This window comes from Numida meleagris, chromosome 5 (assembly GCF_002078875.1).
Source record: "Numida meleagris isolate 19003 breed g44 Domestic line chromosome 5, NumMel1.0, whole genome shotgun sequence".
In the NCBI taxonomy this organism is placed as follows: Eukaryota; Metazoa; Chordata; class Aves; order Galliformes; family Numididae; genus Numida; species Numida meleagris.
In genome coordinates, this window is record NC_034413.1 from 43,629,627 (window position 1) to 43,647,882 (window position 18,256).

The 18,256-nt window shown below is 40.0% G+C and overlaps 1 protein-coding gene across 4 annotated transcripts in view; it reads right to left on the reverse strand.

Annotated features, from left to right (window-relative positions):
* The window catches only part of HECW2 (HECT, C2 and WW domain containing E3 ubiquitin protein ligase 2), a 164,669-nt gene that overhangs the window by 66,591 nt on the left and 79,822 nt on the right, over positions 1-18,256 (reverse strand). For 3 of the 4 annotated variants that reach the window (XM_021399234.1, XM_021399235.1, XM_021399236.1), the window contains one exon: positions 12,256-12,363. In XM_021399234.1, coding sequence (XP_021254909.1) covers positions 12,256-12,363 — 108 coding nt within the window. Of the gene's footprint in view, positions 1-12,255; positions 12,364-18,074; positions 18,186-18,256 lie in introns of all 4 variants that reach the window. The other variant, XM_021399237.1, reaches the window with a different exon arrangement.

The following is an 18,256-nucleotide window of genomic DNA, read 5'->3' on the forward strand; positions in this document are numbered from 1 at the left end:
TTGCCAGATGCTCCTCTGCTTATATATCAAAAGAAAAAAAATACATTAGAGCTCTTAGCCACAGGTTACTTGGCAAGTTCATGTTGAGATGTAGGATACACTCATCAATTTTGCATGCATGGCCTGTCTGCCTTTCACTCTGAAGCCAGCAGTATCAAAATTAATATTATTTGTTTGTGCCCAGATTGCTAGATTGTTCTACATAGACCTTTGATTGCTTTTTTTTTTCCTTTCCATTCTAAGAATGCTCATATTATCCAAAGATGAAATCAGTAGGAGCCCTAGATTTATTTTCAAACCACCAGTGAAAACATTTAAAAGCACTGCATCTTCTATTTACTCCTGCAGAGCACCACCGGTAAGATTTCCCTTTTTGTGTGACCCATCAAACCCTTTACTACCATTTAGTATGCCAATCCAAAAATACCCTTGATCTTGGTAAAACAGGAGAATAAATAGACATAACTTGAACATGAGATAAAATACCATAAAACTCAGGCTCATAAAGTTCGGATTATGCATTTAGCCCTACTAATATTCTGACATTCTGGCAGGAGTGGAGATTCAACTATAGTTGATTATTATGGAAAGTTATGAACATGCTGTTCAGTTTGCTCTTGAAAGCTGATTCTGTATAAGCTGAATCTATCATTCAGTGATCTGTTTTCAGAAATACTTCAGCAGGAAATTAAAGCAGTTGGTCAATTCCTCTTTGTGTATTCTGCAGGTTCTATTTCTGGCTACTTCAATATACTCAGTTATGAAAAAGGCTTACCAAGACATGTGCTACTAGCATGATTCTTGTCAGACTTTGGTAGGAGTCTCATGATATGCATATCTGAAGGAAGCTGGAAGCAATTCATATTGGAACAAAGGAAAGGTGAAAGTTTCACCACGCTTCTGGCCACACTGAATAAAGTTTTGCTAAATTGCATTTGCGGCAAACAAAAGAGAATTACATTTCACTGAAACGTGATCTTTCCACTGTTGTTCATCTGCATTCTTCCAACACAGCAGAACAGCTGCCCTTGATCCTGTGAGACTTTCCCTGTCTGGAACAATCTCCCCATTTTGGAGTTGGGAGACATAGTTTAGTGGGGTTGGTGGTGGTAGGTAGATGGTTGGACTAGGTGATCTTGTAGGTCTTTTCCAACCTAGCTAATTCTATGATTCTATGATTCTATGATTTTCCTTCTCTGCTGGGACAACTCTTCTGTAGAAGGTTGATGAAGGTTTACCTCTGAGTACAGAAATGACCACAGCCAGACAGAAATGGTCACAGGCAAGTGTAAATTACAGCAACCAGGTTGGACAGACCAGGGGGTGTGCATGAAAGTCTTGGCAGTTCAATTCCTCTGACTTGGTTTAACGGTATGTCAGTAGCATTAAAATATAAAACAGTGTGTACTGAAAAAGTTTTTGAGATGTACAGCATGATTCCTTGAGGGCTGAGGTTCTTTGTCACTGCAAGATAAAAGGTCCATTTATCCCTACTCAGAAGGATTAAAATCCATTCTGCAAGTCTGCTCAACCAAAAAGGATTTTTTTTTTAAATTTCTAATTTGCTGCAGTTATAGCTCAATATTAATTTACACTCTTCCTCCTAGTACAAAAGATGCACCTCCAAGCTGGCCTTCAAAGGCAAGTGCGTGGCTCCCAGCCCACTGGGGACTGAGGTGGCAGGGAGCTGCTGATCCCTCTTCCTCACAGGTGAGTTCACACACACCATCAAAACAAGATCATCTAGCCTGCTCTACTTACTATAAGCATCACAGTAAAATTCAAAACACAAGCAGGACTTCTAATCTCCTATAACGGTCTACAAGGCCTACAAACTATAAGTCAAGACTTGCAGGCTCTTCCTATACTCAGAAACCCATTGACCTATAAACAACGCTTACATCCAAATGGGCACACGAGGATTTCTAGCTCACGTATAATTGGAGTTTCAGCAAATGTGCTGCTAACTTTCACAAGTGCTTTCCAACTCCAATGCTCAGCTTTATTGAGATCCAAACTTTACCTGCAGAGGGTTTCTGGAGATGCTGTTTCCTCAGTCTGTTGTCAGTGACTACACAACTACCTTCTCTCAGGTCATCGCTTCAGAAAATAAGTGAGCAATGGAAAGGCTACCAGCTGCTGCTTCTATCTGCAGATAGCCCCTAACATGAACAGAAGTCCATTATACAATCTCGCTACACTGGCATGTACATTCCCCTAAAAGCTGAAATGTAATCCTGCAAGTTTTGGATCCTCCGATTTCTTTCTCTCAAAGAGTTTCTATCAACATATAGTATGCTCCAATACATGTATGTGGCTGGTGGTAGAAGAAAACAATTCAAGAAACAGAACAGACAACTCCTCCCATACAAATGAAACTTAAAAAAAAAAAAAAAAAGCCTTTAGGCCTAATTGCTTGTAATGATTAGAAAAAGCAGAGCATTTAAACATATGACGTCTGGAGACTTCTGCTCCCCAAGAAAAGCAGCACTGATATGGTTTGGGCTTTGTACAGTTCTACACACAGGAACTCTGTCAACAGGATTAACGTAGGAGAAGTTGTGCTTGAAATACAGCATGAAATTGAAAAACGGGCTGTCTGGGACATGCATATAGACATTGCTAAAGTGAATAAAAGTTTGCAAAATCTTTTCTTGCACATAGAAAGAACAGAATTCCCTCACAGGACCAGAGACAGCTAAGCAGATTTTTCTTCTCATAGCTAATAATTTTTAAAACTACTCTTAATACTTAACACAGAAAGAAATCTCAGAGGGATCGTGCCAATTCAGAACAGCTGAGAATCTAGCTCTTTGACATTTTCTCTACTGTGTTAGAAGAAAAACTGTGACTTGAATATTTGTTCTTCATGTCGAATGGATTCCTGTGCTCCAGATATATTAAAAATAGATGTCTGTGCCTGCTCCTGACAGAATGTACATCAACCTATTATGTACAAATAAGGCCCTATAAGTATAAAGAGCTCTTCAGAAACAGTAAATTTCTGCAAACATGACCTTAATATTGAGAAAGCTGAGTTCAATACATATTAATATTCAGGCTTCCTCTCAACTGTTCCATAGTATAAAGGGCACAATAGCATACATCACTTACAGAGTTTTCTTACTTTCCTTCAATCATTCTGCCGATTTGTTTGGAAATGTTTGCTTTTAAGTTGCAAATTTGCTCTTTTATTTCTTTCCTTCCCCACTTCTTTCCCCAACATGCTTATCAGCTTGCCTTCTTTGAGATCTGTACTGAAAAAGGTAGCAGCAGTAAATCCAGCAAAGGGAAGACACTTGTACTTGACCACACCCTATTTGCTGTGTTCTTGATTCAAGAAAGATGCGGCCTCACAGAACAAAAAGTATTTTCATCCATGGGAAAAAGTGACTGTACCTAGCACTGTGCTCTTGCTGCCACACACATCCCATTGTCTCTGACGTTTCTCCAGACATCACACAGACCGCAAGGAGTTCCTACAGCCACCAGACATTTCCTCTTCATTTAAAAATAGGACAAAGTGAAATTGGGGTAACTGTGAGTGTTTGAAAGATATCACACGCAGCCATTTAGAAGGGATACATGTTAATTAATCTGAACACTCCAGAAGACTGTAATCTCTTCTTTTAAAGCCAATAACTGTTATCATTTCATAACCACAGTTTTATAGCTCAGATCCATTATATAAAACTTCTGGAATTAACAAAGGTTTCTGGGACTCAAAAAGTGATATTTGAATTTCAGAAGAACTCCTGCATGAAATTATAATGCTGTGCTTCCCTCTACGGACCATGCACTCTTGTCTCTTCAATAATGCAGAGATCAGTTTATACCAAGTAATAGTTTGCTTTTAAACATCAGTAATTCTCCAAAGCCCCCGCTTTATCTATGTGTTTTCTGCCTTTATCTTTGCCTAACAAAAAATGCTTTCGGATAAAAAAGATATATGGAATACAGGAATTTGGAGTACAAAAACACAAGTGTAATTCTAGAAGAACACATTCTTTCCAGAAGATCAATAATTCAGGAAAACAAAAATACTCACTTTGAGAACAGTTTGCTTGGGATCAAGAGGTGGACTTGACTATGGACACTACTGCACAGGTTATCCATGAATGTGAAACATGCTGTAATTAAGCAAACCAAGCAGATAAAAACTCCTTGGTATAGCGGATGATGGCCGAAATATAATTACAGGGAGGCCTGACAGGTGGATTATATCACAGTCCCACAAACTTGCTGGGCAAACGTCATGTGCTTACAACGGTGGAAGCAACCACTAGATGGCTGGAAACATATCCCATGCCCCATGCCACCACCCAAAATAGTACCCTGGGTCCTTAGATAAGGTATCTCCTACCTAACTGAAACTTCTGTATCAGAGTTGAGGTCATCACACACTCCACTGAGGAGGGATGGCAGACACACCTCCGAAAACTAAGGCAAATCCTCGCAGGGTTGCAGCAGTCTGATGCTCCCTGCCAACCACACCGGAGCTGCCTAGCTCCCAGACACGGCAGCTAGATGTGGGAGTCACATGCCTGAGTCCATGGCTCTCTGCAGATCCGAGAATACACCCTCAAACATTCAATGAGAAAAAGCCGACATCGCAGAAACTCATTCAAAAAAGCACGGAAACATGTTTTCTAAAACATTTTTTAAAAATTCTGGCACTGGAACATATTAAGTCACTCATATTCAGTCTTCACAAATGCATAAAGGGAGAGGCAAGCCAGGGAAAAAGCACTGGGATAAACTCTAATATTTCCCAGCTAAACACATCCACCCAGTAGACAACTTTAGGAATTTAAAAGTGTTCCACACATCCTGTCAGTTGAATTTATTTTCCTTAGCATTACTGCCATGAACACAACCTTCTTGATCAAATATTACACATTCTATCCTCTGCATCATTTTAAGTAAGGACCTTTTTGACTACTTCCTACTTATGACAGCAAACAGGAGAGCAGCAGAACATGTGCAGAAGCAGGCTGACTCCTGGTACTTGCTGTATCCATCAGCAGGTATATCAGAGTATTTTACAACAGCAGTGATAAAAGCCCTCAAAACTGACCTAAGCAGAACCACAGAGAGCTTTATAGCTAAACTAGTAACAGTAACATAAGATTTCTGTCCTCTGGCAGTATCTCTTTACTTAACCTGCTTCAAAGGCAACTTACAAAGCAAGATCTGCTGACGTAACAGCCTACCAACCTGGCCTGCCACTCGCACTCACTTAGCAGCAATTCTGAGACACTTATTTACAGTCATGAGCACTGTCTATTACATTCCACTTTGGCCAAGCATTTAATTATAATCTAACCTTTATAATAAAACACTTTGGGTATTATGCGCTTAAGGAAGTCAACGAGGATTGTCATAAATTGTAAAAAACCACAAGACATGATCCTATTTCAACTGCGATATTCAAAAATAACTGCTAAGAGACAACAGATATAAATAGCAAAAGTATAATAAAAAGTATTTCTAATTTGGTGAACAGGTTTATAAATAGGGCTGCAACAATAATCATGAGAAACATGGCCCAGTCAGACTACTGAGACGGTACTGGTTATATGCTGCCATTCAGACCCAGGCCTCCATGTCAGGAAACTATGACCTTTACAATTTAAATTGAATGCTCAAAATATATACACTGGGTAAAAGTAATTATTTATTTTGATAGAGCACTCATTAACACTGACCATTGACCAGCACTTTGGTCAGAATATGGAACTGTGCTATCTCTGGCAGACAGTAACAACTCTTCAATGGAGCACCTTTAAAAACTAAAAGCACATCAAGTTCAATTACAAAACCTGTTTTTCTTCAGTCTTTCTTTGTATTTTTAAACAAACAAAGAGGGCTGGGAGTTCACTCTGCTAACCACAAATTACATCAAGTTTCAGTCTCCGTTCCCTATTTTTATAAAACTTATAATTTTATTGAAATAAGGACTGAATACAGAGAACTCTATATAAAACTTCAGTTGTAACATGATACCAGTGTAATGCAAACACATGTATCATCACCACACTGAATATATCTCAGTCATGCCACAAAACTGAGATTTTAAGGACAAAATCGAAACAGTCTGTGCGGTTACCACATCTGAGCACTGCAGTGTGGCACCAGAAGGGATTTAACCACAACCATCCCAAGAGTGATTTGGAAATGACTGATGTGACGAGACTGGCAGTGTCTGGATGAATCCCAACAGCTGCCACTATGAATTATTGTTCAAGATGTGAAGAAAATATATGCAGATTGATATGCTTATTTCTATTCACAATAATGACTATGACATCAAATGCTATAAATAACAACAAACACATTACACTGCAAGTAAAGTAGGTGAAGGTGTTTCTTGCGGATACTGTAATTAATACACATGGGACCTTGGCTATAACTGATAAATGTAAGTCAGCACGACTCCATGGCTCAGTCCAGGAAACACAGTCTCAAAGGAGGCTCTTAGCCCGTGCCCATACTAATAAACTCAGCAGGATTATGGTATGAATTAAAATACAAGCACAAAAACAACCATATCACACAACAGTCACGAGCACCTCTGACACTTCTACCCATGTGCTGGGGAAGGCTGAGGCTGTATGGACACAAGCTGTACTGTGCCCCTTGCTCCAAGAGACAAAAATGGGCCCCGGCCTGTTTTACCTACTAGGACATCTGCAGCTTTTAACTCCTGGGAACTTTGCACCTGCAGAAATTCATAAGCACTGGAGTTACTTGTTGCCTGACAGCGACCGTACTATACTGAATCTCCCTCCTGTGGCACTTCCAGCACAACCTGTCTTTATTGCCCATATTGCAGACTTAGAAGCTGCAGTTTCTAAATGAGCAGCAGCTTGCACCAGCTTGTATCAGCTAGTCTGCAGAAAACTCAAGCTTCCTTTCAAATGCTTTTTCTATCACCAAGATTTCCCCACAAGTCAATCCACTCTATCTTTCTGCTAGCTCTGTACTCCATAAGGAATGCCATCACCTCTGTCTCAACACACCTAAAAAAGGACACCCAGAGAAATTCTCCATCATGTTACCAGCACTCCCGGAGCAATTGCAGCCTCTTCTGCACTAGACAATTACAGTCTTGAGTCTGATGTCATGATAAATATCAGATGACCATACCAAACACAAAAGCATGAAGCTGTGTTGCACCTTCCCACTGTTGCTACCAATTCATAGTAACACACCTTGAACTTGTCCTTTCATTTCACAGGAGAAGGAAGAAAACTGTTTGCAGAACTGTGGTCACGTCTAGCAATCCTTCTGTAGTTGATACAGCAAACAACTTGAGGCAGCAATCTAGTGAGTCACTGTTTTCCTTCCCCCACATCTAAGCAAACCTCAAAGCCGAAAGTTTTAAAATCACATCTACTATGTAAGGAAACACCATCTCAGGCACACTGATGCTCAGATTCACCTTGTTGAGTTTCTAAAGTGAGAGATTCTTTTCATGCTCACAGTGCACTTCTGTTCCATTCCCAGGTAAAAGAAAGAGGAGATCCTGCCTCTGCAGTCCAGAGCCAGTCACTTTCTCTGGAGGTGACAGCTTAAGGACACCAGCTGCTTTTGACAGTGAGCTGGACTTGGAACTTATTTTCCTTCCTTTTTGCACACACTTCTCCTTCCCCACTCCTCAATCACTCCCCTCAGAGGCTGCATTTTGGGAATATATTAACTTCATCTCATTATTTCACTGTTGATTCCTTTGATTCTCTCCTCTGCATAGAGTCTATGGATTTTTTTGTGTGTCAATTTTTGTCCAAAACATTTGAGATTTTTCTTTGATCATCCTCGCTGGGCTAATTTGGGGGAATTAATGCCTGTTTTTAGTACGAAGATGATGAGATTCTCCCCACCCTTCTTTCTGTGGGCTGTCTGATTTGAACAGAGGAGATAGCAAGCTATGCATTTACAAGTTATTTGCTTGGGAAGTAGAAGACTGAATCCGTGGGGAGTGATTTATGAGGAAGAAACTGGATGACTGAAAAACTGAGTTACAGGACTGCAGATACATAACAACATAAAATTCAGGACAAAAGCTTGAACAAGGCTTAACTTAAAACAGAAGCAAAAATTCCACAGACTTCAGTGAAACTATTAAGAAGTTTAAAATGATCCTCATAGAAAAACAGCTTCCTAAATTAAGGTGTAAGATGATTTTCCTACAAGGTACAAATTTGAGTATTTCAGAGAGATTCTAAGGCCCAATCCAGCCAACTCACACAGATTAACATTAATGGAATTAAAATGGAGATATTCCTGCTGCATACAAATTATTTGGATATGGCTTGTTAGCGAGACTGCCATTCTCTGCACTTGCCCTGCAGAGATCTTACATTATAGGTAAGATAGGCAATATCCCTGAGTTCTGACACTTCCGGGGAAAAACGCAACTGAATCCTTTGAGATAACGTGCATGCTGATTGATCTCAACTCATCATTCAACATTAGTTACTTCAGTTTATTCACTTTTCTTGCAAAAAAGGCAATTTCAGGCCAGATTCATTCATCCTGGGCTCAGGATGGACATCAGTTTGAATATGAGTCAGCAAGAGAACTCACTGCAAGTACAGCAAACCAGCTAGCAGGCTGGGTTAGGAGGAGTGCGGCCAGCAGACAGATGAAAGTTATCATTCCCCTCTACTTGGTGCTGGAAAGGACATGCCCGAAATACTATGTTTTGGGTCCCTCAAGTTCAAGAGCATGAAGAAAACAGAGAGGGGACAGCAGAGGGCTGCAAAGATGGTTTAGGTTGAGAACAAATGAGCAATGATCTGGCCTTCTTTAGTCTGGTGAAGAGGAAGTTAAGGCAAGATCTAAGTGCCGCCCACACTCTGAGATGTAATTACACAGATTATGAACGCAAACTCTCTCCAGTTCTATCAGAAGATTTTAAAAGGTGCAATGCCCCCAAATGTAAGCTTCAGAGATTCAGACTGGATGTCAGCAAATGTCTTTTTTAACTGGAAAAAAAACTATCATTCTGGAAGCATCCTAAAGCATGTATTAAATATGTGTCTTTGAAGGTTTTCAAGACTGTGCTTCAAAAACCACAGCTGATCAGGTGAAGTGCCGGTGGTTGCCCCACTTTGAGCAGAAGACTGGATCTGAGACCTTCAGAGGTCCTTTCCAACCAGCATTTCAATGCTGTGATTAGTCTCCCACTCAGTTTAGTTTGATCTATTCACATATTTTGTCCATCCTTTTCCTGCAGACATTGTTGCTGAATCTGGGATTGTACTTCCAGTTGTTCCCTTCATTCCTAGTGAAGCACTGTTGAACTGATAATGTTCTGCCGTATGTCATTACTGAGAGGAGTAAACATGACAAATCCCAAATTCCAAGACCTGTGTCTGATATATTCTGCCTCTTGGAAACAATATTCCTGAACACAAGAAATCTACAACTGAAAAGTTCTTTATAAAATTTGGAAAATAATGGCAGATTAATGGATAAGAGATACCTTAAGTCCAATAATCAAGAACATTTTTACTGGGAATACTAACTATTCCATCAGCCTCCCACTCTTGCTATGACAGTGCTACACAGAGCACAAGTTATATCAGCAGTATGGTGGGTTAGAGCCTAACAGAGGAGCTATATTCATGCCCACAGCTGGCACAGGCTGGGGATCATCACTGCCTACAGAGCACAATGATAACCCAAATAGCATTGTTATTCCCACACTCATCTGGAGCTGCACAGCAGCGGCAGCTCCATGTGTCTGTACTTGAACTGTGCAACAACCTGCTGCAATTGCCCGAGCTATGATTTAGTGATCTGAGGACGAGAAAAGAATGGCTACATATAATTGCATCAGAGATGCTTCTCCCACTAGAAGCTGAAAGGAAAAGCTGCTGAGCCAAGTGTCACACATCTGTGGAGCTTTTCAGTTTGGAAAGTGGAATTAAAAACTTGGTTAAGCACATCAGTGCAATTTTTGGCCTCTCACTAAAAGCACAAGTGTCACTGGTGAAAGATTTATGTGCCACGCTATGTGCTGTAGCAACATATGCTCATAAACATTCCTTTTCACAGTTCTCAGCTGCTTCATAATTGCTTGTCTTTTCTTCAAAGTATGGCAGCAAATATCTTAATTAGTAAAGCTAACCATGATCAAGGAACACATAATTTGCACTCTTGCACTCTTTATATCAGTTGGTTGCAAAGTGTGTTGCAGCTAACTTAACACTGCTAGTTCTAGGTTACTCACAAGAACTAAAAACACTGTTCAAGAGCCTCACCTTCACACATTACAGAGCAACACATAAGTTTAAGGATACAAACAAATACCCGGGAAGCCAAACTGCTGGCACTGACAATATTGATACAGTGTATGTATAAGGGCTGCTCCAAAAGTAAAGCCTTCTATTTTATTATGTTGGCCCGTGACATCAGAGGCAGACGGTAGTGGTATGGCAGTAGAGGCTGAATCTTCCCACCAATATTCCAATACATGCTGTTGCTGAGCTACAGATGGCAGCAAAGGGGCACTCTGACAAAATGGCATCTCACATAGAAGTGCGAATGAAGCAATGGTGTGCCACTGAATCCCTCCACGCAAAAAAAAAAAAGGCACCTACTGACATTCATCAACACTTGTTGAACTTTTATGGAGACCAAACAGTGGATGTAAGCACAGTTAGGCAGAGGGTGGTGAGCTTCACAGAGGGTCACCTCCACTGGCACAGATTTTTACGACAGTGGCATGCAGGTTCTTGTTCATCACGGGTGAAAATGCATAGCTCATGGCAGTGATTATGTTGAAGAAATGTTTTGTAGCTGAGAATTTTCTCTATCAAATAGTGTTATTGTGCTCTTGTACCTTGTAGATTCCGTGGAAATAAATAGGAGGCATTACTTTCAGAGCAACTTACGTACAAGAACGAAGAGGCAAGGAACTCTTCTAACATAGATTTTAATTTACTTTAAGACTACTGCCTTTGGCACCAGGAAAGTTAATTATTTTCTTTGATCCTCATTATCTTCTTGATCTTCATCTTCAGTTCAACCATTTTTTTTTCTGTAGTAAAATCCTATTTTGATTTTATCCTATTATATTTGATTAAAGCTTTTTTTTCTTGTTAAAATATATGTGTTGTATAATGCATAGATTTAACTTGGCAAGATTCAATGATGGCTTCTAGAAATAAAAACTTTTAGTAATTATTTATAGCACAGGGGGCCCAGCCCAACATCTTTTGAAATACATGTATTGCCGTGTATCAGTTAATGAGAAGAAAAAATTCTGCCAAGATTTACAGTTAGAAGCACTGCAGTGTACACTGAAGTAACAGAGTGGGTGTATATGTATATTCTAATTTATGAAAGAAGACATTACTGTGAGGCTAAACAGGTGGTAAAACAACTCACAGCTCTTTTGGGGCTGATTGCCACTTCGATGCTACACTTTATTGGGGTTTACAACAGGCTCATATACAACATTCTAGAATTAAAGAATCCAATTTCTTAAGGGGATCACATACTTAAGATAGTAAAATAACAGCTTTTCATTAAAGAGCCAGAAAAAAAAATCGAAACAAAGAAGCACATAACAGAGCAGCTTAACTTACTGCAAGTCTTGGTAATCTAATGAAGCAGCTTAGCACTCTGATTTGAACCTTGACTACCAAGAATTACTGCAGAGCTCTGCTGAAGGCTTATTTCAGTCACACTAAGACTCTCAATATTTCAAAACTGCTCGGTGGATTTCCCAGCATAATGAAACTTCAGCTGAGAAATCCTAATGCAACAGGACCGAAGGCTGGCAATTCCCAGAGATAAATCTAACCTTAATACTAAAAAACATTAGCAAATACTACCACCTTATTATCCTTTTCTTTATGTCCATTTACTATTAATGTCTTGTCCAGATGAAATTTTAAACTTCCTGGGAAGGGATTTCATCTTCCAATGTGTACATACTACACAACATTGCACAAGGCAACTTCTTGTTCTCTTGAAGTGAAGTGCACTGTCCAAGAACATCCCTTGAACTCAAATGCACTTCTGAACTCAACTTTTTTTTGTGTCAATATTTCATGATTTTTTTTTTGTAATATACTTTTTGTGATGTGCAGCAAACACATTGAAAAATATGCTACTCCTTAGAGAAATACAATCAAACCCTCAGGTTTGTCAGTTTGACAAAATGGCCATCAAGTGCTATACTGCTGGTTTGCCTTGACATAATCAGCACATTTGTCCACTGGATAAATAGGTACTCACATTCCATAAAATAGGGACCAGGTTCAATTCGCCATACAATTTGTCCTTTTTGCGTGCCAGTCACTCCCCGATTCTTGGAATCCCAGAAATTGGCTGGAGAGTTCTCATCTGTAAGAGGAAAAAAAAATATATAGTCACATAGTATTTATAAAAGCAAAGTATTGGGGTTTTTTTTGTTTTTTGTTCAGTTTGAGAGGCCCAGAAACACACACATGCATGCAAAAAAAAAAAAAAAAAGGTTAAGCTAACAAACAAAAGCTAAATGGCTTCTCTTTTACAGTAGATAGATAGATCACTTTATGCAGACCTAGCAGACATACAAAGAGTCAAAGTAAATATACGGTTTCCTGTAAGAGGCAAACTGCCAAGATAAAGCATTCAATTCCAAAACTTCTCTACCTTAATAGACAGGCTGATGGGAATGTACAGTTGACTGCAACTTCATCATGGAGTTGCAACACCATTTTATATGATGTTTTTGTTCTGTCCTGTGAAAATCTAGCACTCATTCCTTAGCTGTGATGTATGGAACTGCAACTTGAGGTATCAGAACTTGCTTTATTTTTTAAATTATTCCTACATTTTGGGAACTGGAGAGAATATTTTTATACAAACACCAAAAAATATGACATATTCCATTTCCTAGCACACGTTATTACCTACTAGTGAGCTTAAGTCCTAAAGGCAGAACTGTCACTTAATAAGCCGGAAACACAAATGAGTGAAACAAATGAGAGAAGTAAATTCCAAAGAGGAGAGCTGAGAAGCAAAGTCTCAAGTCTCTCTCAAGTCTCAAAGCAAAGAAGTAAGTCTCTGAAGATCAGTTCGGCAGTGTCAGTATTTTCTCTTACCTAAGAAACTTTTTTGTCCTAATAGCAACAAAAACAGGTCATGGGGTTTGTTTTTACTTACCAGCCTGTGTTCAGAAACTCAGAATGCTATTTGAATGAAACAGAGGGAGAAGCTGTTTGAAAGGGCACAAAGGTTATGATGACCCAGAGGAAACTGACATAAATACAACTTCTTTCGTACAGGAAGTTCCTTGGAAGTAGGCATCATAACACGTTAAAAGTGCATTTATGAAGTCACTTCTTAATCAGACAAATATACCTCCTGCCTCAAATACAAGATCCTCATTTCTTCAGTGGCACCTAATAGCTCTGACTCTTAATAAATAAATAAATAAAATTCCTGTTTTGTTACACAAATTTGAATGCATTCTGCAATCTTAAGAAATTTCACCAAAAACATAAGGCTACTGTAGCTTTGTTCAGGAAGCTCTTATCCAATCAAGCACACTTTGTTTGATAAGAAGTCCCACCTAAATAAAACTAAAGAATTGTCACCTACACTTTATAAAGCCATACACTATTTATGAAAGAATAATCAACAATGCAGCTTTGTTACTCTTAACTTAAAAATACACTCCAGGGCAGAACCTTTCTCTAACCCCCACCTGACCCTCACCTGCCACAGCTCCATACCGTTCCCTCAGGCCCTGTCACTTCCACCAGAGAGCAGAGCAGAGCACAGCACTGCTGTGAGGAGCTGCAGCCCCCGTGAGCCTCCCCTCAGCCTGCTCTGCTCTGGGCCGAAAAAAACAGGGACCTCAGCTGCTCCTCATACACCTTGCCCTCAGACCCTTCTCCTTTGTAGCCCTCCTTTGGACGCTCTCTAATAGCTTCATGTCCTTCTTACATTGCAGCACCCTAACCTGCAGCCAGTGCTCAAGGTGAGGCCGCATAGCACAGAGCACAGCCAGTCAGTCTTTTCCCTCAGCCGGCTCTTTACCATCAGGCTTAACTTTCCATGAGGACTTCATGTACAGAAATTGCTCACACCATAAAGGCAAGCACACAGACAATATTAACTCACAGTACGCACGCTTATCTTCATTACTGCAAAAAAAAATCAGAGCAAAGAAAGTTGCATCTTAACCACACATTTCTTTTTCTCAAAGCTAGATAAATCCTAAAAGTACAGCCTGCAAAGCATCCCAGGAGCCTCTACATGTAGATCACTATATGTAGCTTGCAGTAACACTAACGCAAGCAGTGTTGAGCTGGTTGGGCTTTCTTTGTTTGTTCCTGGGTTGGTTTTCTTGTTTGCTTCTTTTCTTCCAGAGACATATCTCAAGCTTCCCTAAAGTGCTAGTTTAATGTCCAGCATATTTCCATTAGTTTCTCCTTCGGACCACCACACAAATTTTGTTATCTAAAAAATCACTACCAAAAGCAAACATATTCTTAGAAAATTCCAGGGATATTTCCAACACAAGTAGTTTTAAATTATTCAGTGTTCTCATTATGTCTAGGTAAATAAAGATATAATAAACGGAGAAATAAAAAGTTCCTCTTACATGCTCTAGTTCTTCTCAATGTCTGCATTTAATCAACTGGAGAAAAGTCTGTTTATAATTCTAGATAGAAGGACAGATAATCGCTATATTATAACCATAAGCATGAACTCTTTGAATATTTTCTTTTTAACAAATCAAGAAAGTTTGAAGGCATGAAATAAGCACTTATTAGTGAGACTTCCAACACTTCAGCTACAAGCAATTGTTCCTTGTCTTTTAAAATCAATAACTAGATAAAGTCAATGGAAATCTTTACAGAGACATCAGTGAGGTTCAGAAAAGGTCCTGCATGAAAAGCACACAAGGCAAGCATCAAATTCTGAGCTGATAGTTACAAGAAGGCAGCACATTTTCTAACAACATAATTCAACACTTGAAGTGCCTAGATTTTCAGTGCTTTTATCCAGAAATAGTCTCCTTTGCAGTAATGAAGACTAAATCATTGATGCTCTGCCCACAGGCACACTGCCATTGCAACAGAAGGTGGTGGAGATGGATGGATGAAAAATGCTGACAGATCTCTGCCTGACAGCAATCTACTCCAATTACAAAATTTATTTTGGACAGCTTTGATTTTCTCCTGAAACAGCTGATTTTTTCTACTTGTACAAAGTTATTCACATAGGGAGAAAAATTATTGTTATTCTGTTACGTATACGAAAAAATAACTTCAAAGCTCACGACATGGATTTTTAAAAAAAGGAACCAAACAGCAGAAGAAATCAAATAGAATGAAAACACTGAAGCAGACAATAGTGCAGAAATTTGCCTATGAACACTGGAATAAAAAGGTTAAACTGTGATAGTCTCAGCAATACTCAGATGTGTGTGTGGAGGGGTGGGAGGGAGAACTGTTTGAGAGCCCAAAACGCAGAATGCCAGAATTACCACTACTTCATCACTCCTCTTCTTGAAAACCTAAATATATTCCCCAGGGAACCTCAACTCCAAGACATTCTCATCCCCTTTTAGCTGGTAATTGTTGCTGTTTGTGAAACTGGCTGCTGTTCTAGAATCTGGGCCAAAGAGTAGATATAAATATCTGTTCCCAGAACATGAAATACGCAAAAAAATACCGTTCTTCTGCACTGGTATCTTGTCAAGTTGCTGTACGCTTCTGAAAGAAACAGAACAATGGAAGATCCGCAGTATCATTTTATCTTCTGTAAACACAAAATATTACAGAAAGTGTCTTATTTCTCACCATGCTGTAAGCCCTGTGAAAATTAGTAAATGGGAGAATTTATGATGCTCCGCAATGAAAAGTGGGTCATAATAATAAATATCCCTGTATGGACTCTACACCGCCTGGTGCTCTTGGAAATCACTGTGAAGCAAACATGTTCAGAGTAATAATGTTTTCTCTTTCAGAATTCACTGTCTTTACAAAACCGCTCATGGTAAACCAGGTACTAACAGTACATGTAACATCCCCAGCTGGCGCTGTCCGTGCCAGCAGTGCAGTTCTCCCCATGTCTCCAGCTTTGCCCTAACATGGCTATGGGTGGGATGCAGCTCCTCTCACCATCTGTTAATTCAGTAAAGCTACGTACAAGTACTGAACAGCTCAATGAAAGAAGAAGGCATCATTTTAACATAATGAGTTTGCACGACAAAATGGAACTCATGCAAGAGTAAGAGACACAAGAAGATCCCCTACATTCATGACTTCTCTGTACTGGGAGTCCAGCACAGGCATGTGGCCCCACCAGTGCAAAGCAGAGGGTAAGGACCATCTCCTAACACTTTCTTACACAGCCTCAGATGTCAGCAGCCACCTTTGTTGCAAGGACGCATCTCTGGCTCCTGTTTGACTTGTTCAGAAGGACCTCCAAGTCTTTTTCTGAAAGTCGCTTTGCAGACAGTCAGCTTTGTACTGGTGTCAGGGGTTGCAAGACTTGGTCATGACCCTCTTGCTCACCCGTTTCTCCATCCTGTTGAGGTCCACCTGAATGGCAACACAACTAGCTGGTTTATCAGTTGTTCCTGCCAGTTTTGTACCATCTGCAAGCTTGCTGAGGGTTTGCTCTGTCCTATCTTCCAGGATGTCTAACAGCACAGGCCCCAGGATCGACTGGTATATCACCAGTACTTAGCCCTGATGGATTTTGTGCTGCTGATCACAATACATCAAGTGCAGCAGCTTAGCCAGTTGTCAGCCCACCTCATCAGCCACCTATTTAGCCTGTATTCCATCAGTCTGTCTATGCAAATGATATGAGACAGCACAGAAAGCCCTGCTAAAGTCAGTATCTGACATAAGGAGCCAGGAGGCTTCTGTGGAGTTTAAATTTTGTTCTTTGTGTCTCACAATTTTTGATATTTTTTGATATTTATGTGTAAGGAAGAAGGTTTTTCACTATTTCTGTCTAAGAAAAAAGATTTCTACCTGAAATCCATCACCTCAGAGGGTCACTTTGTATAGTTCAAACTAACAAATAAATAAAACAGATACCAGTCTTAAGACAACAAAACAAGTTAAAAAACATGAATTTCTGCTGGTGGTTACTGAAGCTAGCCTGACAGCCCCAGAGCACAGACTGCTCAGGTGCAAACCAGTGTTCATTTCCAGTCCCAGCTTATGTGGTCATTACGTTGAGTGATAAAAGGCTTGTCTCCATGAACACAGAGGACTTTTATTCTTTAAAAAATAAATAAATAAATAAATAAATAATTACAGAAGTTACAAACTTCTGTTGTGGAAATATCTTGCATTTATTGCACAGGAAAAAAAAATGTTCCCTACAGCGATCTAGTAATATCAAACTTTTGTCTGCTTCTCTCTTCTCTGCAATATACTTTAATAACCGCATGCATCAGTACAGGTTATGGAATGCCCTGCTGGAGAGGAGCTCTGAGGAGAAGGACCTGGGGATCCTGGTGGACAACACGCTGGCCATGAACCAGCAGTGTGCCCTTATGGCCAAAAAGCCCAATGGTGTCCTGGAGTGCATTATAAAAACCATGGCCAGCAGGTTGAGGAAGGTGATCCTCCCCCTCTACTCTGCACTGCTGAGGCAACATTTAGACTACTGCACCCAGTTCTGGGCTCCCCAGGTCAAAAAAGACAGGGATCTCCTAGAAGGAGTCCAGCAGAGAGTCACAAAGATGATTAAGGGCCTGAAGCACCTCCCCTGTGAGGAAAGACAGAGTAACCTGGGTCTGTTCTGTCTGAGGAAAAGACTAAGAAAGGATCAGATAAATGTTTATAAATATCTAAAGGGAGGTGAGAGGCAAATGGATGAGGCCAGGCTCTTCTCAGTGGTGTGTGCGACAAGACAAGGAGTAATGGCCTAAAACTTGATCACAGGAAGTTCCATACTAACATGTGGAACACCTTCTTTACAGTAAGGGTGATGGAGCACTGGAACAGGCTGCCCAGAGAGGTTGTGGAGTCTCCTTCTATAGAGTTACTCAAGATCTGTCTGGACGGCTATCAACACAATCTGTTGTAGGGTACCTGCTTTAGCAGAGCGGTTGGACTCGATGGAAGTCCCTTCCAATCCTCACGATACTGTAATTCTGCGATTCTTATAGATGCTTTAATGCAGAGCTCCGAGGGAAGGTAATTCTAAAGAAATTCAGAATATCACTGAGAAGATTTAATTATATACAGTTCTATATTTTTCATATTTCAATATT